The 23,298-nt window shown below is 37.2% G+C and overlaps 1 protein-coding gene across 2 annotated transcripts in view; it reads right to left on the bottom strand.

The window, feature by feature from the left end:
- Positions 1-22,780, bottom strand: part of LOC123705912 (tribbles homolog 2-like) — a 36,198-nt gene extending 13,418 nt beyond the window's left edge. Inside the window, exons 1-3 of one of the 2 annotated variants that reach the window (XM_045655007.1) lie at positions 22,485-22,780; positions 21,962-22,359; positions 18,556-18,845 (exon numbers count right to left, since the gene is read on the bottom strand). In XM_045655007.1, coding sequence (XP_045510963.1) covers positions 18,556-18,845; positions 21,962-22,261 — 590 coding nt within the window. In that variant the 5' untranslated portion in view covers positions 22,262-22,359; positions 22,485-22,780. The remainder of the gene's footprint in view (positions 1-18,555; positions 18,846-21,961; positions 22,360-22,484) is intronic. The other variant, XM_045655006.1, reaches the window with a different exon arrangement.
- Positions 22,781-23,298: the final 518 nt, after the last annotated feature.

Genomic DNA, 23,298 nt, shown 5'->3' with positions numbered 1-23,298 from the left:
AAACACACTGCCGATTCCTATCAATTGAAAATTTAATTTCCACGCCAACTAAAACGCTTTGTGTCCGACTACGAAACTACAGTAAATTAAATACAATGGCTTCCCTTTGTTACAAAAGAGAGAAACGAATCGAATCCCAGTTATCAAAATTAATAACAGCAAAAGCAATTTACTTTGATCGCGTAATATCCTGCTGGCGCATTTATTGAGCTGAGTTTTCAATTGTTTTCCGAATGAATGAGGGATATTACTGCTTCATTTTCATATACTTAGCATTCGAGATATAGCGCCGAGTATCGACCGGCCATAAAAACAATGAAGGGGACCGAATCGTATGAAGAAAACGATATGATAGTACAAACAGCAAATATTGACCTCGAAGCATATGTCGAAAGCCAAACTTGAAGACTGGTTATAAGTGCATTTGAATAAACATTCGCCGTGTGATAGTAATGAAACTTTATTGACCTTAAGTTGTATCGAATGTCGCGCTGTGTGCAGCCAGATAGAGTTGTCATCAGTGTGCCTAGTGCGAGTTTTCATCGAGTACGAAACGTTACTATCGCGTTTGCGTCACAGCCGAATTAGTATGGGAAATCGAACAGCGCCCCTAGCGGACGTATGGGGAAGCTTTGATTCCCCATACAAATTTCGCTGTGACGCAGACGCGATAGTAACGTTTCGTACTCGATGAAAACTCGCACTAGGCACACAGGTGTGCAAACAAAGAATATTGTGTGCGTTGTCCTTAACTTTCCAACGGACCTTTCCAAATTATTGAAAAGCAACACTGGCCGAGCTCGTGATTTTAAATCGTTCGCCGTATGCACTTCGAACTCGCTCCGTAATAAACACAAGAAATAGTTTATAACGCTCGGGTATTAAATTTATGGCCTGATTTATGAACTTGCCGCATCAGAGGAATTTGCACCTTCTATCTCTCTGAACAATAACTACTGCAAGTTATTCGAGTTTATGAATGGTGTCACCTATAGAATGCGAATATTGAACACGTGCGTCCGCAGGTAGAAATTGCATGTGCAGCTTTTTGTCTTCGGAAAAGTAGATATTCTTCGCGGTGAATAGAAGTTTCTTGCACAATAGCCACATCTCGTCCCATCATCGATTCAGCAAAGAGACCGAACGATAAATCATGCGTAGGAGATCGCAAAGCTGTTTGTTTATTTGAACATCTGCTGAATTTTGTACAGAATTGGCGAGTTCGCTACAAAAAACTCGCGTATTGTCACCTCGCTCAGGTAATTGTTGAAAGATTAACCCGATACGGGTTCTAACAATACAATTAGAACACCTTGACTTTTTTGTCCCAGTCTCGCTATGAATGGCTCGATATTAAGGTTTCAAAAGCGACGCCATATACGAACGCATGAGCTGTATGTTGATCGTTGCGGCATAGCGCACGACCTTACCGCTGTTATCGCGGAGATAAGGCAGATTGTGTGACCTTTAAATGTTGACTAGGTGTCTTCACATTATTGATAAGCTATAAGACCAATGACCGTGTACAGATATTTTAATTGGATACGTCCTGTCGCCGTTCAAACTTTCGTTTATGCGTCAATTTAGCGAACGATTTTAATTGCAACTTTTATTTATTATAATGCATTCGGATTCGTTCCCAGGCCTCTCGAATTTTGAGCATCGGGGGGGAATTACGTATGAACACCAAGTGCTCTCGTACACCGGATGTAACGGGACCACTACCGGATTAAATGAATTCCAATAATTGTATGGCAGATGGTTAACACTTAAATACGTACCGTATTAGTCTATACTACTTCTACTAAAATTATTTTAATATTATTTATTCAGGACTAGTTAAAGAGGATGTTTGTAAGCAGTTTGCGTACGACTCAATTATCATTCAATTAGTAAAGAAAGGTGAGTTAGGATTAAGGTTAGGAGTGAAAATGGAGTAAGATGATCCGTTGAACAATGTTTAGTTAAGAATTAACATAATTATTCCTTTCCGTTCTAAATTCCTCTTGAGACACTTTAACGAATTACCAATAGCGTAATTACAAAAGGTATACTAAAGACCTCCAACAAAGGTAATTTTCGTCACTTTAAATCCAAATTGACAGTAATATTTAAAACAATGTGAAATGCAATTTATTTCTTATTGAACGTATTCTGTTAAAACAACGTAATATATTAAGGTTTTCGATGTTTAAGAAAACAAATTAATTAATTAAAATATCCCATTGCAACGAATGCATGAAGGATACATGCACAGAATAAATAATACTGGGCTGAGTCAGAACTGAATGTAAAGGAATAAAAAACAATAATTGACGGAGAACGCGGACATAGTCACGTGTGACCTCTAGCTTATTGACAATATATTGGTAAATAATAGAGGATATATCGAAGCAAGGAAAAGTCGAGAAGTAAAATAAACAAAAAATGTATTGGTACGTAATTCTAAAGGAAACAATCGTCGAATTAAAGTTCAGGCAGAAATTAATTATTATTTGGCATTGTATTTATTCAATAAATAGTATGGAATTTGGCCAATAACAAAGAAGTGTGACGTCATTATCACTAATTGCCCAGCCGATCAGATCTGACGCAATCAAACCGATTGATTGCTATATCCGTCTCAGTCGCACGTGAACATATCACGTTAAATTATCAATTTGAATGGAATAGATGGTTCCTGGTCGAAAACTCGACGAAGGCGGAAGAGCGGCGCTTGCGCAACTGACATTGAACCACTGGATTGGAGGCCAATAGCCGGATTCTTAATACATAACCATTTAAAATATATTAACTTCAAACCGGTTATTTTCCTAAGTTATACAAAGGAAAATTGACAAGTGTGGACTTTGTAATATAAATAAATAGCTTGAATGTACGGCATTTTAGTATTCATTTTTCGTCGTAAATTTTATTGTTTCAAATAGCAGACCGACTGTAAAATGCTTCCGACAACATAATAAGCAGTTGTTTGCAATGCACCTACCACACATTATAATCTACGTAAATACGAAAAGAAATAATCAAGTCACTTTTATTTTCGTCTTTATGATGTAGTTAATTGTAAATTTAAATCCTGAAAAGATAAGAAAAGTCGTAAATGTCTTTATCTTAAAAACGAAAACGCTATTAAATTAAAAATACTTTTCAAAACGGTCTCAAAATAATACAATTTATATAAAATTGAATAAAAGATTAAAGAAATAAATTTAGAGCGAGGCTTTGAAATCTCAAAGTACTGTATCATGTACTTACAAGGTATGTACTGCAATCATATAAGAGGAAAATTACATGTACTTTCTGCGAATAACGTTTAGAATCTGGAATAACTCATACCAGGATAAATATTCAGGATTTATTCACTCTATAAATCATTATAATTTCTTCGAAATAAAGATATCGATGATTGATGGAAATTTTAGTTTATTCCCGTTTCCGAACAGCGTAAGTAACATTACCTATGTTTAAATTCTGACGCAAACACGGATTTTATGAACATAATATACCGTATCCGTAGCTTAGCTGGCTGAACAAAATATTACATCATGTAGTCATTTTAACAGAGATTAACTTGTCATTTAAATATTCCAATGACATTTTGTTTCAATCACGTTATCAATCGATGTTTTACTCGGATATTGATGTATTTGTGTGTTGTGATTTGTAACATAGGTCAGTCATGTAGGTAGTATTTTAATTTTTAAACTTTAGCATAGTCTGTAAGAGTAGACCATTTCTGCATATATAAAATAAATTCAGCTTCATTGAAAACCTTTGAAAAATATTACTTAGTTAAATAATAAATAATTAAATATGTTTAAATTGATATAAGTTTCAAATTATATAAATGATATAGTTATGAATAGATAGCTCGAGATTCTAATTCGCCCCTACCTAACAAACAAGATCACGCTGTATAACTCATTTCAAACAACAGTTTTACGCTAATAGCTTGTTCATATATAACAAGCGTTGCGTAAGATATTATATTATGTGCACGAATAAACGTTTACTTAGTATATACTTACAATATTTACTTATATTTCCGAACATATTCTTATGAAGTAGAGGAAAATCTATGAATTGTATCTAGGAAAAGATGTTTAGCGGTGAAATATTAGAATTTGAAATATGCATTGTTTAAAAAGGTTCAAATAGTACGGTTTTGCGGTTTGCTGATAGTGTTATATTACGAGTGATAGTGACACCACTATCGCAAGATACCGTCCTTGGCAACGGCTGCCTCACGGCCGGTGCGGTGCTTGCATCGAACCGCGCACTTCCTGCTTACGTCATCAGTCTATGAGGTTACTTTTTACTTTTAGTATCTTTACTCTTTAGATACTGAATAATACACGGAAAGACATTTCTCACTAAATAGAATTTACTTTGATTAAATTTTGATCATTATATAAGGACGGTTGGCCACTTAAAACACAATTAGATACCTACTTGTATTGTACACCATTTGTTTGTCGTTAGTCTAAATAAGAATTTTTCCTTAATTATCCTTGCACGTGATTCCATTTATATAACAAAGGTTAGCCCGGGGGTGAGTCGGCGTTGACGTCACACCGGTAGCGCAAGACCAAGACGATTTCAGTAGGCGTAAGTTGCGTAAAAACATTGCGAACAGTAGGCGTCACAATCCCAAACAAATGTACCCCGAGTTACAGGGTTGTTTTCCCCTGACGTCAGCGTTTCAGTTTGGGGTGGCCTCCTCCCGCGTAGGCGAAATACGTCAGAATTACATTACCATTACCGTTACGTGCTTTATAATTATGAATATTTGTGAACGAGTTAACTTTAGCTAGATAGTCATAGTCATAATTTAGTTTCTAATGCATTATACGCACGATAATATAAACGTAGCCTTCAAAAATAATAAGATAAATTCCGATATCTAAATTCTAATCGAAATGCGTAATAATTTTACTTAAAGCGTCGATTACATCATTTCTTACAACTGCGCAAATTGTTGAAATATGAATAAACAAGATCAATTGTTATAAGAAAAACAAGGGTGGAATGTTCGAATAATTTTATTTGTGACGCTCGCACTCACGTATTGTTCACGACTCACGAGTCGATGGTGACTTCACCAGAGATCGACAACATCGCAATGACACGAACTTAACAAACGGCATTCGACTTTATTTATCAGTTTAACACTGAATAAGTCGATTAAATTTTAACACGTATTTCTTAATTTTTAATTGTACCATTTCAAACGAAGGCAATTAAAGGATCAATTTTGCAGCGGAATCAGTGTCAAATTTGTAATAAAAGCGAGTGCCGAGTGCATGACAGACACGGTATTGTCTGTCGCGGTCGATTACACAACGCGTGACCGCCAAGAGAGGTCGCTTGCGTTCATATTTATTATACGTATTCTTCAATCTCGAACGCGAGGCCGAAAACACGAAAAGCGTATTTCGCAATGGAGCTCATTTCAATGTCATTGTGATTGACTTAAGTATTCGCGGTTTTTATTGTTCGAATGCTCGCCATAGCAAACATTGTTGTAATCAAGAAGCTTATATCTTATACACTGGAGATTTCGGTATGAACATTTGACGTGTAACAAGAAAATTGTTGTGTTTTATCACTTTCACACCTAACTTGGTATTGCCACTGTTAATACGAAGTTTTCCCAAGGCTACTATGTATGCCGTAATATTCTGTGCAAAAGGTTAGTTTTTGTACATGAGTTTGTTGATAAAATGCCAACAACGTCATTCAGAAGCATTGTTGGATGAGACAATTATTATTTATGCTAAATAAAATAAGTATCTGGACCAATTATTAAAAAGCGATACTCCCTGATTATGGGTAGTTACCATAATAAAATTGTAGCAACTCTCACTTTGACAATATGGCATAAGCTTGGCATAAGTGTCAAAAAAATTGCGTCGCTTCGAATATTTAAGTTAATATTGTTGCGTATTTAATAAATATTTTCCGAATATAAATAATGTATTGCATTGTGAAAAATTGCAGAAGTGTTTGGACACCAAATTCTGGCATAGAATTTCACAGGCAAGTGTATATTTACGTTATTTACAATATTCCTCAATACTCCTGCATTTACCTGTTTAGAATCATTTCAATGGCAAAAATTGTAAAATTTTGCATCATTTTAGAAAGCAGTCATGTTAAATTTGTTATTTTCCTAATACTTTATCATTTTTCAACAAGTTTTCAATAAACAAAATTAACAAGTAAGGTAACCATGATGACGAGTTTTTATGGATAGTGAAGAGAATATATTGTAATAACAATATTATGATGAAATTTAGACAGCATTTTCAAGATTTTTACTAGTAATGAAACAACACTCGACATCGGTATTGCACTCACATGTAGTTATAAGATTGTTCGTTTTTACATTGAAATTTATACTTTTTTAACTTACCTCATATTTTTTGTTTTAGGTATTTCAGCTTTCCAAAAAGTAAAATAAAAAGAAATATATGTGCCCATCAAGGATAAAATTACTGAGGATTACGACCCAGAAAAAAATACCTTTTGAAAAATAAACTTTGTAAAGTTAGCTGAAATTTGTGCAAGGCGTTTATTATAAACAGTTTTTCTTTGATGATTTTGGCTTGAAATTGACCCGTCGAAGCAACGCGTTTAAAAAGAAGATCTGAGTAGCTTACAATTTGGTAAACAGCATCTGATGCAAAACACAACTTTCCTCTATTTACAAAGGATGTTAATGCTATATATCGGTTCATATCCAGGCTTTGTAGCCAAGAGTTATTTAAAATTATCATTCTATACCAATTAAAATTATATGTACCTATAAAGTATGGCCAGTAATATTATAATATAATTAATACTGTTAAAAATATATGTCGTTATTATTTATAGACCATGATTTTTAGTTTTTTCTATTTCGAAAAATCCTGAATATACAAACCAGTGTGGTCACCCACAGAAAGAGACAAAAAACAACACTGACGTCATTCAAGGTTATATTTTCTTGTGACAAGTCAATGGTCATAGTGCAATCTCCAGTGTATTAGATATAAGCTTCTTGGTTGTAATAATATAATAATGAAAAAAAATATCGTCGAGAACGGTAGTTAGTTACTAATAACATGCTTGATAATCAAAATTAACATTAATATAGGTTATATTAAAAGTAAATTTTATAATACACGGTCCGAACTCGTATTTCAAAGGAAGCTTATAGAGACTTCACTTGCTAATTGGCGCTGGTTGTTTATTGCTAAACTTTATATTTACTGAAAGGCGAAATTAAACTTTACCCTTCTTAATTTAAAGTTTAAAATTGCGTATCCGTCAACGATTTCCATTCGACAGATGAAAATATAGCTGGGCCGTGAAACTAGTCTGGATTGAAACCGGTTGTTAGGATAGAGGTTTGATTTTGTTTTAGCAAAACTGCAATAATTATGGATGCACATCGACTTTAGTACGTATTTTAATCTGTAGCTTATAATCAAAGATGGTCGTATCTTAATAACGAAACATAAATAAGGAGTAAACGGGTATTTCGTCTACAATAATGCTCGTATATTGAAGCCTTACTCGAGGCTACAGGCTGTACTGACACGTCAGTTGTTTTGGCAACTCGAGTGTCGTAATGACACTGAAAGCGCTTGCGTCATTTCCTCTAGCTGACCGTGAACTGGGTTACGTTATTTGAGATTAGGATGCGCCTACGCTAATATGGCGAGAGGACAATAATTGCTTCCCTTGACGATACACCCGAAAATGTGAATATAATAGAACTAAAAATTAATGTACATCTTCTGTATAATAGACAACTAATAGACGACTACTATGTTCTTATGTGTTATATTATAAATCACGTAGCAATTTAAAAACCCAACTAGGTTAAAACATTTCGCGTAAAAATCGAATAGCATCTTGATGATTCACCAGCTCTAATTGTACGCTTCATTAGTCTACTTGTTTATCTCAAGTGATTTCCGAACAACGTAATTCTCTTCGGTATTTACGATTCCTTTGAACCGGAACGTCGGGTATTTACTGGAAATTTTAGAGGAAAACGTCATCTCGCGGAACTAGGCATATGATATGATAATAATGTCAATACGTCAAACAAAGACTCAACGTAGAGATTCCATGTAATTTTAGTCTACATTGTAAAGATAAACATTAAACATGGTGCTATTTTTATGACTAAAGATGATAGCAAAATTTGTTTAATCTATTAATATTTGTAGGTATTATAATATAATCTCATACACGTGAATCAACTAATATCAGATATTATATTAGCATATCGTATTTATCTTCGCACAATGTTTATCAGAATATGGTGTAGCCAGGAAACCGTAAACAATATGTTAATATTGATCGACATTATAAATGGTGGTAAGTTCATTACCGAGGTAAGCTGAATTAAGTGCTTAGGCAGGAAGCAATAGGACTGGAACCGTGACTAGAATATATTATACGTAATTGTTATATAAATGAAACTATAGACCGGAATATATTTCATTTATCAAGGGAAAGGAAAATATGTAAAGTTAGTACAAAGTCTAATTCGAAAGTAATAGATATCAGAAATGCAGAAGTAGTCGCTTTCCTCCTAACAATATGTGTATTGAGTGTAGGTTGATGCCTCATATCCGTTTAAGTTTTCGTTATTGATTCCTAATCGTCAGTGTAAACTCAGAGAATCAAATAAGGAACACGCTATTAGAAATATTTGTCGTATTTGCATTTAACAAATATGACTAACGTCTATATTTAATCTTTACACGTTTAGATGCTTTATATGATTCAAAGGTTACTATAATAAACGATGATTACAGCATATTTATCGAGGAAAACAATATCATTGAAAGCGATTAAAGTCAAATGAACTTTGAATGCATCTTGGAGTCTAGCAATAAAAGAAATGCAAATACGAGAGAGACAATGCGCGGCGGCAGACGGGTATTTTAGTGACATACGCGTCTCAACTGTAGATGGTCGACTAATCGTAATTCTGGCCATTCGCAGACCGGTTTGTTGGCTTTTTGCACAGACGCCAAGTGTGCACTTGATTGAAATTCATGCAGAGGACTTTGAAAACAATCCGTTTACAAACAAAGTACGACAAAAAGTTTCGTTTCGATCTCCGTTTGGCAACTCTTACGCGTTATTTTCGTGACGTCTATGATAGCCATAACGTTGTAATTTTATGATTTCTTTGTATTGTGTTTACGAATGCGTGGGACGCTCCCAATTTTCAGGGAGGTCAACAACTTACAAGGACTCACGAAAATAACGACACCCCCACAGAAATACTTCGCATAAAACGTAGAACGTAGGTGGCCGACGAGTTATATAGTTTATTTCAGTAAATAAGGACAAAGCGTCAGCCACCTCCACAAATACATATATGTGTAATTCAAATAAAACTGGTAATATTCAAGAGAAACTTGAACCAAATATAATTTTAGAACGATATTATAATGCTTCACTGACACGTCAGGTATTGATCGTCAAAATTTAATTTATAAGCCTTTGAAAACTGAAAAAAAAATCATCTAAACAGGTAGCCGGGTCATTCCCCTGCACCATAATACGTGCGCATACGAACTTAAATCCTTTAACCGTAAAGTAAGATCATTTTCGCTTCCATGAAATCGCGCCGAGCGTTCCGTTGAAAACTGTTGAATATTTTTATTGTTTTTTGTATGTGCATAAACACGACTCGTCGGGGTCGCTCGAGTTTTTTATCTCTTATTTATACTCAGATTTGTGTGCGGCTGACAAATTAATGTATATTTATCAGCGGTTTCTGCCACGCCGTGAAACGAATCTTTTGTTACGTGACTATCATATTTAAATATGTAGGTACCATTATCCGAACGATTCAGGGAGGCCCTAACTAACAGTGGGATTTAGATTGTACCTAATATGCCCGGTTCCTATATTTGAAAAACGATCCGTTTTAGTTACGAATAGTAGTATAATTAACCAAGCGTAAGCGAAAATCGTTCCTATAAAAAACGTCTCGTCAAGCAACTTACCGACGGCTTCCTACTGACGGATGGGAGGGTTACTATTAACGAACGGTAAGCATATTGTATGGAAAAGACAGTTTATCGCGTTCCTATAAATATTTTTAACGTCATTATGCTGTCAAAGTTACTATTCGTATAGCATTTTGTTTACCCGTCGATTTCGGGCGGTTAAATTCTTACTATTTCATTGTTTCCGCTTCAATATCGAAATTTGGAGTTCAGATAGTGATAGAGAAGTGTTTAATATTATATCGAATTTCGGAAGAAGATAGTGGGCGTGAAAAAGTATATATTATAGAGAAGGAGTGGATTTTTTTGCGACCCTGGATTCTCACGAATTTCAATTGAGATTTCGACTTGATAAAGAATCTGTTGAACAATTACTTCTTGAAATTTATCCAGACGTACGAATAAAAGGAGCCAGGTTAGTTTAATGGAGGCATTAATATTATACCAACATGTCTAACCTTATTACATACCTAATTTATGTTGTCATTTCAGGAATCATGGGGTATCTCCATAACATCAATTACTGTTGACGCTGAGGTTCTATGCTTTAGGCACAATATCGATATCAGTGGCAGACCTATTTCCCTTGGTCACGGCATCACGCGTGAACGGGTGGACCGATTTCGATAATTATTTTTTTATAATGTTCCTTGAAGTACGAGGATGGTTATTATGGAAAGAAAACATAAACATGTACCAAGGGCGAAGCCGGGGCGGACCACTAGTATATATATATGTCTATGTTTGCAATGTAGAAATCAATTTTTTAAACATTGTATTGTAAATAATAAAAAATAAATAAAAGTACATAATAAAATGGAATAAAAGTTTTATTTCTTTATAACTATGTTTAATTTTACATAGTAATATGTAACTACATAATATATGCCAAAGAACTGTCCTGTGATTCTTACGCGACAACCCTCCATCGATTATCATCTTCTATATTATATTCCTTAACGCTGTAATAGGCTCTCTGAACTAAATACATTTTTTACATAAGATTTACATTTAGCACTAACAAATTCTTTTTCTACCGTGTGTCTAGATATATTGCTTAATAATATACAAAAATTAATTAGTTATTGTGTGTTCAGTATTTCAAGGGCGAAGCCGGGGCGGACCACTAGTATATTTATATGTATGTCTATGTTTGCAATGTAGAAATCAATTTTTTAAACATTGTATTGTAAATAATAAAAAATAAATAAAAGTACATAATAAAATGGAATAAAAGTTTTATTTCTTTATTACAGTTTAATTTTACATAGTAATATGTAACTACATAATATATGCCAAAGAACTGTCCTGTGATTCTTACACGACAACCCTCCATCGATTATCATCTTCTATATTATATTCCTTAACGCTGTAATAGGCTCTCTGAACTAAATACATTTTTTACATAAGATTTACATTTAGCACTACCTAACAAATTCTTTTTCTACCGTATGTCTAGATATATTGCTTAATAATATACAAAAATTAATTAGTTATTGTGTGTTCAGTATTTCAATTATTGTGTGTTCAGTATTTCAATTATTACTTAATAATATTTGTCCATCATCCTTATTATGTTTGAATTTTTTGGCTGAAAATAAAAAGTTTTCCTGGTAGGTATTTGACCAATTTTTGCATTAAATGTGTTGGTCAACGAAGTCCAACATTCATCCTTTAATTTATTCGTAGAAGCATTAGTCTCCTTACTGGTTATAATAATTGAGCAATCTCGTCTTTACTCATAGCCTTCTTCGATTTCTGTAACAGAAATATATGTTTGACTTTAAAAGTGTCCGAAGCAAAAAGTAAGCGGCAGACGATTTTAAAGAAGAAATATAAAGGCGTACTTACCGGCGTAATATCCATTTTTAATAAATATATAAACAGTGGTCGTTGTATTGTTATTCTTTAATTATAAAACTTGACAATGAATCATCAATCAACAATGAATGACAATAATTTGACAACTGACAAGCAATGCACGCGTGCGCGAGAAAAACGTTCCGTTTTTGCTTTCTGTGTAACGCATTAGGTTGTTTAGAAGGAAAATTATCACGCAGATGTCTACAAATATATAGTTCTTTAGTATTAGTTCTTTATTAATAAGAAACTTTATTCTTAAAGTTTATAATTCGGCTGTATATTTAACTTATTTTGTCCTGAATTTTGTGTTATTTTAATTTCAATTTGGCTTATAACGAAACGCACATCTGTGAGTGAAGAGGGCTCGGTATTTTTATGACCAACGGATGTCCGTCGATAGCACGTCAAGAAATAAAATTGTGGAACGGTAATAACGACTCGTAGTTAGTTCTAGAAAAACGGATAGTAGCTTTGATACTATGACGATCCGTTGAATATAGGAACCGGGCAATAGTGAACAGTGAACACCTACAACGTAAATATTAAAATCACATTAAATCTATATGTGGATTAGATAAACATCAGATATTATTTCAAGCTCGTATCGTCGTTGTCAGCTTACGTATTCTAAAAACGATGTTCTATTTTAAATAAAGGTTCGAGAATCCACGTAAAAAATATTTTAACACTTAGTGTTACACAAATAGAGCGAGGGTGTATCGATAGAATGTCCTATGATTCATCCCGAACCCTCTTTGTTGCCCTTTTCCAAACTTCCCTCTTGTATGACGTCATCGAACTGACGCACTCCCTCGTGCATTCATCATTACAATGTCACAGTCTGATTCATGGCTACATTGTTCCTTTAAACCTTGGGTGTTATTTTTACGAGCAAACCACAGAAATAAATGTATTCTCTGATCTTTTGTAAGAGAAATGCGTAACTCCGAAGCGCATTCTCGAGCGATTTAGTTAAATATCTTAACAACAAAGTTCAATATACCCATTGTCGTGTCGATAACGAGGCTAAGTTGTTTCTTTATTTTTTTAGGCATAATTTAGGATATAAATGACATGATAAGGACTTGGTTGGAAATAAATTTTGATAATACACTTTCAGTGTTGAATATTTTTTTTATAGCTGACTGTTCTAAATTCGTTTTCTTGGCTGAAATAGGGATCAACTCGTTATGGGAACGATTTCCGACACGCTGGAGAACACCGACGGTCACTGACCTTCCTGAGACGGAGGAACCACGATCGAGCTTCTTAGAACTGAACATGGCAATCGGTAAGTTACCAGAGGGCAGTAAAGCATGTTGCCAAGCTTTAGGGCATCCTATTACTAGTCATATGGAACGAGACGGAACGGCGTAAAATGCTAAAGGAATAGCTTACGCGTGTCTCGGCGGTCACTGGATCCGTGGATGCCGCCGCCTCGTTCTCGATGAGTGCTCTTGCGAGACGACATCGAGGGGAATAATTGTAAGTAAGCTCGTCCTAAGAATAATAGCTGCCACGTGCACATTTTTTGCTTGGGGCGCAGTGAATGCGCCCATCGTTTAGGGACGTGGTCGCGTGTGCCCAGCAGCCGTGTAAGCTTTTTGCAATAGAAAACCCCGTGCCTTATGATCTGTCTCTGAGGTTAAATCGGTTCATGCTCATCGACGCGTCTTCGCCAGTCACGAATTCAATGAGTCACTTGCAAGTTTCATGGCACGACGTCGCGTCGGTGCTTTTCCATAAGATACCTGGCCACTAATCGCATGAATTACCCGTCCACCCGTTTCTCTAAAACTTGACACGTAACAAATCTTATTAAGCGTTGCCAACAGTTGGGCAATTGCTACAGTTTTGGGTGGGTATTTTGAAGTATTGCAAGCGATACCGATGTAGGCAAACGGAGCGTGTCACAACACACTGGCTGTGTATCGGCGGATAAGTGCGCGGTTACGCAAATCTGCAGATATGTCGGCGTGGAGCGGGCGCGCCGAGCGCTTGCACAAGGTTTCGCAGACCTTTGTTTTACGCAACCAGATCGATTTAATAGTTAGTCGTGCGTTTTCTCAGCTGCGAGCCTGACACCTAAATATACGAATTATGAAACTGTCTCACAATTTATTAACCATAGTGTCATAATCACGCTTACAGTTAGCGCAAAGTCGACCGGAACCGTCGACATCCTGTCCGACAAAAACTAGCCCTTTATTGCACCCCCGTTAGGAAAGATGCACAGTTAATTCCAGTTTTTGAGTTGTAATCCGATTTATTCTCCGTATGTAATATGACAGTGTCCGGTTATTCATTTCCAAGAATGACGCTCGCATTGTGATCTGAGTAATAAGTGAGGATAATGTTAGACCGAGAGCAATGCACTATGTCCATATCCGGTAGCTGCGTCCGGTGTTTTCGTACTACCAAAAAAGGTGCGAACATTATTTATAGTCGTGACGAACGCTCGACGCACATTCGACTCATTCACAGAGGCGTAGGTGTTCTGTATTTTAGTAGCGTGCTGGAGAGTCTCTTTGTACGAACTTAGGTGAGGTAGAAAAGTGCAGAGGTGTATACATCATTTTTTAAACGAGTTCAGTCGGTCGGTTCCGCACGAGCGAGGAGGCGGCGCGGTCGGCGTCAGCGACATTGGCACAGTTGCGCGCGACCTCTGCTGCCGCAACTCGACCGAGGCCACTAACAAACGCCCCAAAATGTTCAATGTAGCCATCCGAATTCCGGCACGCCTGAATCGTGTATAGAAATATAGAGTATAAGCCGTACAATCTATGTCATAATATCGTAAATTGTAAGGAACACAGCGACAAGCTCTGTGCCAAGAACAACTGCGCATCCGCTATCAACGCGTAACTATGGGTCAATTATGCAATAACAACATCTCAATCTCTCGAATACCGAAATCCCAATCGCACTAGCGTATTGCGGAGCACCCGTATTATGCAAATGCGTCGTTGTAATATAGCCGTGTCTTGCACCACGTACCTTTGGCAACACGGTTTCAAAACGTTTTCAAAATAGCCGGTGTAGGCGCGGGTTTACATGGTTGCCAAGTTATTTGTTTCGAACATTAATTAAATAATCTAAAATTAAACTGAATCAAAACAAGGCTTGTTTAGATGGAAATGTAGTGTCAGGCGGTGGCCGGGCCGGTATGCGACGCGGCGGCGTCTGCCGGGTCTATCGGAGACTAATTTGGCACATCCGCTGCCGATTGCCAGCGCAGCGAAGACATTAAATACTCTGCTCCCGTTATGTTAGCATTAGACTAGGAAATACGCGTATATATTATACGTACATCGATATCCAGTAACTTGCTGCGATCATGATAAACGATATTAGCGTAGCGCCTTGATATTTAATACCATTGTGTAATTGAAAGATTGTCTTTGTTGAACGTTCGATCATACGACACGGCTTCTGAAATACGCTATGCAAAAAATGCGGGCATCATTTTTATACCTGGAAAACTGATTCGAGTAGGTATTATTATTTTGGCAGGGAGTAGGCGGGATGAGCACGAACAATGCGATGCAGACTGTTTTATACCTGCGCCTATTTACAAAGGATTCGCTGTATCTATGCAACTACAAAATCGGGCTCCTCACTGTCTAGTGTAAAACATGATTTACTTAATTTCAAACATTGTAAAAACTAGCGTTGAAAATTAGACGCAATATTAACAATGGATGTTTATATCACGTGAATGTATTTCCGTTTTCCGGCCGTTGTTGACAAAATTAAGGATTACATATTCGACAAAGGTAGTTTAGAAAGAAACATCCGGCTTTCGATAATAGAATTCGCAATGGACTAACTTTTACGAAGTATAAAAAATAGGAAGTTGTTTGTAATAAGGTTCGGTTGTAATTTTATCGGTTTGAAGAAACTACCTGTTTCATTAAAGGCTAAAGCCGACCTTTACGTCGCAAGGCCCATGCACGGATATGTACAGAGATTTCTCTACGCGATGATATACGGTAATTATATCTTATCCTCAATAAATCAAAGCGTAAGACCGGTATAAGAAACATCTCGCTTAACTGTTCCTGTATGACTAATAAATTATAATAAAATAACAGTAATATAACAAACAGATAAAATCTATTCTTTTGCGCTATTTTACTGCAGTTTTCATCTTGTTTCTTCATCAAAGGAATATAACGTAATAAATGAGCGCATTTCTCTATTGGCAAAGAAAAATAACTTCTTTCCGTCTCAAAGGATGAAACTACGAGCTTAGTACAGAATCCAATTCAAAGCAACGCAGAGAGCACGGAATCAATATTAATACTCTTATTTACCTTTGAGACAAGATGAGATCGCGAGAAATCACAACTCGGAGACCACAGGATGACTAGAATTTATAATCAGGGGTGCCTTTATACAAAACGTGAGAATCGAGGTCGAAGGGCGGGCACTTGCTCAAATTGCACCTTCGTATGACGTCCATTCTCACGATTGCAAAGAACATCTGAATAATCTTGACCAGCGGCGTGTGCATAATCATTAGAATTTATTAGGGCCAAACAAGGTCAGCTGCCGGTATGCTAATGTTACGCTGGCCGGCTGAATTACTAAATAAGAAATTCTCTGGGAAAGCTGAACACATGCGAGACACTTTGGGTCAATCGCTTCCTCACAGCTGCCTAGATGAAGGTTAATCTATAAAACAAAAACGGAATATTTCCGTTTCGGATCGGACACATGGCAAAACCAACATCCTGCTCACTAACGGTCAAGGTTACAAAAAATATTAGATATACTTTAAAAGACTCAATTTATCATCAATAGAATCAAACAAACTACATTTTTATAGTACTTTCCTACTTTGGATCTAGTTATTCAACGTTGAAAATAAAATATTCCAGCTTTGAGTTGTGCTTCAAAAGGCTTCTTTAAATCGTGTTGCGGAGCTTTGGGACTCTGTTATTACGTCAAAGTTTTTACATTCAAATAATGTTTTCTGTTCCACAGAGACTCATAATAATAGATACCTTTGTCGTCGACCCATGAAGGGTATTAAAATCTATTCGCCGTCTGTGAATTCGAAGCGAATAAGTTAAAATAGCTTGGATGCGAGTTGATGACTTTCGTCTGTGACGAGGCGCAACTTTTTGTCACAAGGGTCGGTGTACAAACGTCGTGGAAAGTTAATAAACCTTTTCGGTCACCCTCAATTTCGCGTAGGCGACTGCCTCGGTCGGGGCTCGAGATAACATAATGCATTATAACGGGTTTGTTGCCTTGTTTTAGAAGGACGAATCCATTTTCACCGTCTTTATTTTCTAATATGTTCTTCAAAAAGTTTCAACATTAATCATGTTTACAAACATCTAAGGATAAAGAATGTTTTTATAGAATGATATAATCGTATCCTTTATCCATAAAAAGAAATCTCATTAAACTAACAAAGCAAGGGTTGCAGCCCGAAGGCATGTATGTGGGACAGGTGAATGATGGAATTTATAAACCAATTGGAATGTGGTTGTCGGTTACACGTGAAGGGGTGCATAAAATAACGAGAGCCTGGGTTAGCACGAAATCATCAGGTGATAAGGGAAGGCAGGTACCCGCATGGTGCACGTAGGGGGTCGGTACGTGTACGGTGTAGCGCTGCGCCGGCGCAGAGCCGCTCACCCTTGACCCGATTGTGGCGTATTGTACGCAGCAATGACACCGTTCGCCTTGAGCCTAGCATTGCCGGAGATATTCGCAACAATGGAGGCCAGATAACGTTTCAAAAGTTCGAAAATCCGCCGGTTACTACCGGCTGCCCGTAATTAATATTGTTGGCTAATGTTTTGTAACGTTTATACGGTCTTATGTACTGTTTATTAATCCTTTCTTCATACACATCATTCAATGGTTTAATCGAAGTAATTTGGCATCGCAGCGAACATTTACAGCCTAGCATCGACATTTAGCTTATCAGGTAAATTACTGTGCCTTCTTGATAATTGTTTATCGACGTTCGTACAAGGCGCTATCAAACACAAAAGGAAATGACGCGCTACTTAAAAAACCACACATTTCCGCTTGCCTTCAGATACGTTTTTTATGGTTTTCAAAAGTTCTTTCTCACGATACATCTCTAGTGGGCGGAAAGGAAGTTATCGATTGATTTGATGACAGGGGTCATGTATCATAATAATTCTAACCTTTGTATCGACTATTAATTTCATCTTACTTTTTGTGAGTGTAAAATATCCCCGTCTATTCAGCTGTATACATTAAATGATATCGGTAGGGAATTGTTGCGTCAGTTATTTCATCGGTAAACTTAACTCTGACTTCACGAACTGTACTTAGAAACGAGGCAAGATTTCTCTACGTTAAATCAAACTTGCGAAAACATTACATGCAATTGGGAAATCATCTAGCTCCAATCGATAATAGGATATAGAAGTTACACCTTGGTGCTTATTATTATCATTTGCCTTTAAAACATTGTATAATAATACTTTATTGCGTATCACATAATAAGTTTATACTTGAAAAATGTTTAACAATAGCTCATTATTTAAGCGTATAAATCGCAACCTTAAATGATTAAGGTTATTGTGAAACATTTCTTAATAAGGTTTGCGCAATAAACGGCAATTTGTTTTTCATTAACGTTGAATACACGTTTGCAAAAAAAATCAAGTCTTACCTTTGAGGATCGGCAAAGACGAATTTTCTCAGCTTTAGATCCCGTAAGACGATGCCTTGTTCGTGACACGCCGCGACCGTTTCCGCCATTTGTCTGAAGAGCCGTCTAGCTTCGTGTTCCCTCAGTCTTTTCCTCGCTCTCACGTACGAGTGGAGGTCAGAGTGCGAGCGGGGGAATATGAGGTACACCCTCTTGTCCCCAACCAGCACCTCGTGGATCGGGTTGACGTGCGGGTGCCCGTCGAGACGGTAGTGCGCTTGTAATAAGCTACTACAGTCCCGCGACACTACCTGCAAACAAACATTTATTTTACAAACTAATATGTGGCAAACGTGCAATAATTTTGCATTCAATTTTGAATATTCACGTTAGTGTCAAAGATTAATTTTTGAATCTCATTTAGATTAGTTTCCGTTTCGCCCGAACTGCCAATAGCACTAAGTATACCGGTTTCTATATCAAATAGACATAAAAGGGCTCCTATTTCAAAGAAATCGTATATCAAAAGGGCTCAGTCTAAGGGAATAACGAAGCGTAACATTAAATGAATAGGTCCTACTGACCCTTCGCAAATGTACGATAGATAGTTTCAAACGGAATTGAAGATGCGGGTTTTATCTTCGGATACACATAGGTGAATTGCGCTTTAGAATTTTAACATGTCCCTTCAGAGTGCCAAATACAAAAATAAAGGGATTATTTAAAGTAACATTTTGTGAGTTATTCATGGACGTACGTTTTATTTTTATCACGTTTAAATTAATAACATGCTTGCTCATCGTGTATATTTAGGAAACGGTCGGAAATGTCAACGACTCTGAACGCTACACTTCGGTTCGATTTCCAGGCGGTTCAGTGATGAATCACGTCGCGTGCTAAATTATTTTCTTTCTTCAGCATATTTATAGAAAGTTGGTAGTCGCAGACGTTCTGACTATACTATGCATAGGATATACGTTTTCGTACACGAAAATAAAATGACCTATTTCTCAAATATATTGCGAAAAATATTTAGATAAGAATTCGCAATGTTTGCAATTGATAATATTTGGCTGTGAATACGGTTTACGGCAGCTAACCTACTTAAACTTATCAATATTTATTTAATCATGAGGTGTTGCAAAATTTATTCAAGTACATACCTACCTAGCTATTTACCCACGGTGAAGTCATTGACTATCCCAATTTTCAAATAATTTGTTATAGGTACCTATTCAATTTATAAAACTCTCAAAATATAGAGTTATTTAGCGTCTTTGTGTTAGGATAATTGATTAGCCCCGTTTCGTCTGCATAGCAACCATAGTTTGGTTTCGTGTACAATAGCAAAATCAACAACCGTTTCTAGGCAGCAATGAACTTGCGCATTCTTGATGACGCATTCACCGTGTTACAAAGTGGGGGGAGCGGAGTAGGGGCCAGCTAGCCTCGGAGCTGTGACGACCACCGCGTTATCAACTCGTCTATTTCACAATGTCAATGAGAAGGTCAAACTTTTTCGGCATAACGGACCCCACGTGTCATAATAGTACACACTATTATGAGTTTAATACAAACATTACGAAAATACTTTATAATTTTATTTCGTATAAATATAGCGGTGTCAGTAACAGGCTGTGTTGTAAATACACTCGTTTAGCAACGATAACGTTGCCACACTTAACCTTGCCAAGTTCTCACGAGGGAAGTGCCTATTCTGTGCCTTGACAATACCTGCACGGGCCTTTGTTACACGTATCTATCCTGTACCTACCTAAAATCTATACCTAGTCTCTATATGGCAGGAAACTAGTTTCCAAACCCGTTTTCGAGTCCTGGCGCACGATGCTAAACGATCAGGAAAAGGACTACCTATATTTATAAAATCGTTTGTTAAATGCTGCATTTTACGATGTGCCGATGTGTGATGTGTGAGGTCAATGCAATTAAGAAGTAAGTAAGCTAATGTTGAAATTAACAGTTATTGTTAGTGTTACGAAAGTCGATACATGACATTGTAAAAACGAAGCTTTGTGGCCTACAAGTGCGATCGAGCTGCGCGAGGCCCTGACATATAAAGTATGACACCGATGTTTAACTGAGACGATATCAATTTTGCGCGAACGCATGAAAAATTTGCAATTCAATATTCAATTTTTACACAATTTAATTATTTTACAATAACTTAGAAATAATAATGTTATTTTTATTACATATGTTAAGGAAAAATATAGAAAAATAGGAGGTAAGTAATAAATAATAATTGATTAATAATTGCAATAGTAATGGCTCTGCATGTGGGCATATTATAAGCCGGCTATATGGGGTTCGATCCCGTGGGACAAAATCGAACCCTTTTAGATTACTTATCCGATAGGACTTCTGTGTATCCATAATTGTTGTGTTCACAAACATTATTTATTACTAGGTAGGTAACTCCTTTAATTATTTGTTGTTACAAATTGGCCAATTAACAAATAGGATCGCGTAAAACAAGAGATTACACAGAGAATCAATCACTACGCAACCACTTTTGTAAGCCGAAGTAATTTCGACACAAAACGCCTAGGTATATAGGTATACAGGTCGAATGCCATGACAGATAGGTCTTTTGACATTAATTAATCATCCTAGCATTTAAACTATTATGAACTTTAATCTCGATGCATAACTAATGGCATAAATTAATTATATTTGTGCGGGTAACTACCTAGTAGCTATACCAAACGATAGGTATACTGGCCGATAACGTAATTGTTTTTAAATTCAAATGTATGGAGCTAATTGGGCATCGTAAATATGTAGCTACTGGAATTAGACCGCGATGGAGACCCGACATAATTTCGTGTTTGCCGTCGCACGGGCAGGTAAGGGGAGTTGTTTGCGCTACCAATTCTACACAAGACGCGGTCCGACAGGTTTTCTATGAGGCAGAGCGGGTGCGCGAGAGGGATCCTCACGCGGACCCGATCCGGCGCAGACGTCTTATTGGGCGTCGTCGCCGTGTTGCGGCCGCTTTACACGGTCGTAACGTGCCTCCTTGATGAAGGGCGCCGGGCGGTGGAACGGGGAATGTAATCCATCGTCCGGTTCGGTGAGGCGGCTTGAGACGTGTTCCGCTCATGCCGCCAACGGGAGGGAAGAGCAGGCAAACCATCTTTCCTGTTCTTGGCTTGCGCCTGGCCTAGAGATGGGCTGCCGCCGAGGGGGTCGCGGAAGAATTCTAACAAATACCCGCGGCCCCATCATTAAAGCGGCTCGACGGAACACAGTGGGGTTTTAGTCGGTAGGAATCCGACATAACCCACGGCTCCTTCCCCGGGGGCAGTGGGTATCTTTGGAAGATTTCCCCACTATAAAAAAAAAAAAAAAAAAAAAAAAAAGGTTTTCATTTATAGGTTTAGATATCGAAACGGATTGTACTCACTTTGCAAACGTATTCCTCTTGCGTGCGCACGTCCACACATCTACATAACGAAGATCCCTCCACTTGTTCGAGGAGGAGGTATTTTTCAGCAACTAGTGCCGCTTGGAATTGGTGTTGGGGTGGTGCGGGGCTGGTCGGAGCCGGGCTCGAGGGCGAGGGCGCGGCGGACAGCCGCTCCGCCAACGACGGCGATTGCGACCTGTCCTCCGCCTTGCTGTTCTCTCCGGCCGGCACGGGCACCGTCACCGCGGGCTTGCTCAGGCGCAACGGCCATAGAACTGAAGGTGATCCGGGATCCATCACTACACTTATATAACACTGTCACTGTCACAATACACTAACGTTCACAATACACAAACACTTAAAACGAAGAGGAACTATGATGAGATGAGCATGATCTGAAAATAAAAAACAAACACCGATTAAAATTCGAATTGCGAATTGCGATTAACAAATTTATTGCTGTCGAGATTTCAAAACGAAACTATGAGACAATCGAAGGGGAAATTATAAATGTACTTACGAATATGGTTAATGGTACGAACCTTGAAATGATTTGCCCAGAGTGGATATCGTACCAAAATTTGACTGTCCGTCGTCAAAAATCTCGATCTATCTGTACGGAATCACAAGAAATATTTCCCAGTAATTCGAGCACGTATAGACAGGCCAATATTTTGGGCCGGTGTCCGCTCGGGTTAGCGTTAAACTAAACGAACACACAACCTTCTCCCACTAACGCCATTGCGAGACTGACTGCCAGGTTTTGACGAAGCTGACGCGAGCCCGCGTTCGGATGGCGCCTCGGGCCGGCAACCGATCCAACGTCCAATGTCGACACACCGTCAACTTGCGTAGTACGCGATCATATGCCATGCGGTTTGCAGGCAAAATAACGCAATATGCCCGTCTCTTTCTAACACAAGTCTTTCTTTGTGTTTAGATAAAGATAGAATAATACCATTCATTTAGATTTGGCAATACAATGATGTCGTCGGCGCGTACACTTTCAATATGATTTTCACAATAATAAGTTAAAATAACAAACTCAACACAAACATAAAGGAGTTTGTAGGTATTATATAAAAGTGTAATACCTACGTTGCGAAAATATTTCTTGATAGAAGATCTAAATAAGAGTTAATTAATAGAAACAAATATTACCTATATTATTATATTAATAAAATTTGAATAATACAGACTGAAAAATTAACATTTTCATACTTACCTACCTAGCATTTTTATTATTTCATGCATAACTACATACATATTTGAATATAAATTTTAATTAAAGTTACCTACCTAGGTACCTAGTTCTCGCCCATTATTTTATGAAT

Source organism: Colias croceus, chromosome 3 (assembly GCF_905220415.1).
Source record: "Colias croceus chromosome 3, ilColCroc2.1".
Lineage (NCBI taxonomy): Eukaryota > Metazoa > Arthropoda > Insecta > Lepidoptera > Pieridae > Colias > Colias croceus.
Note: the sequence above shows the minus strand (reverse complement) of the source record. Positions and strands in the feature narration are given on the sequence as shown.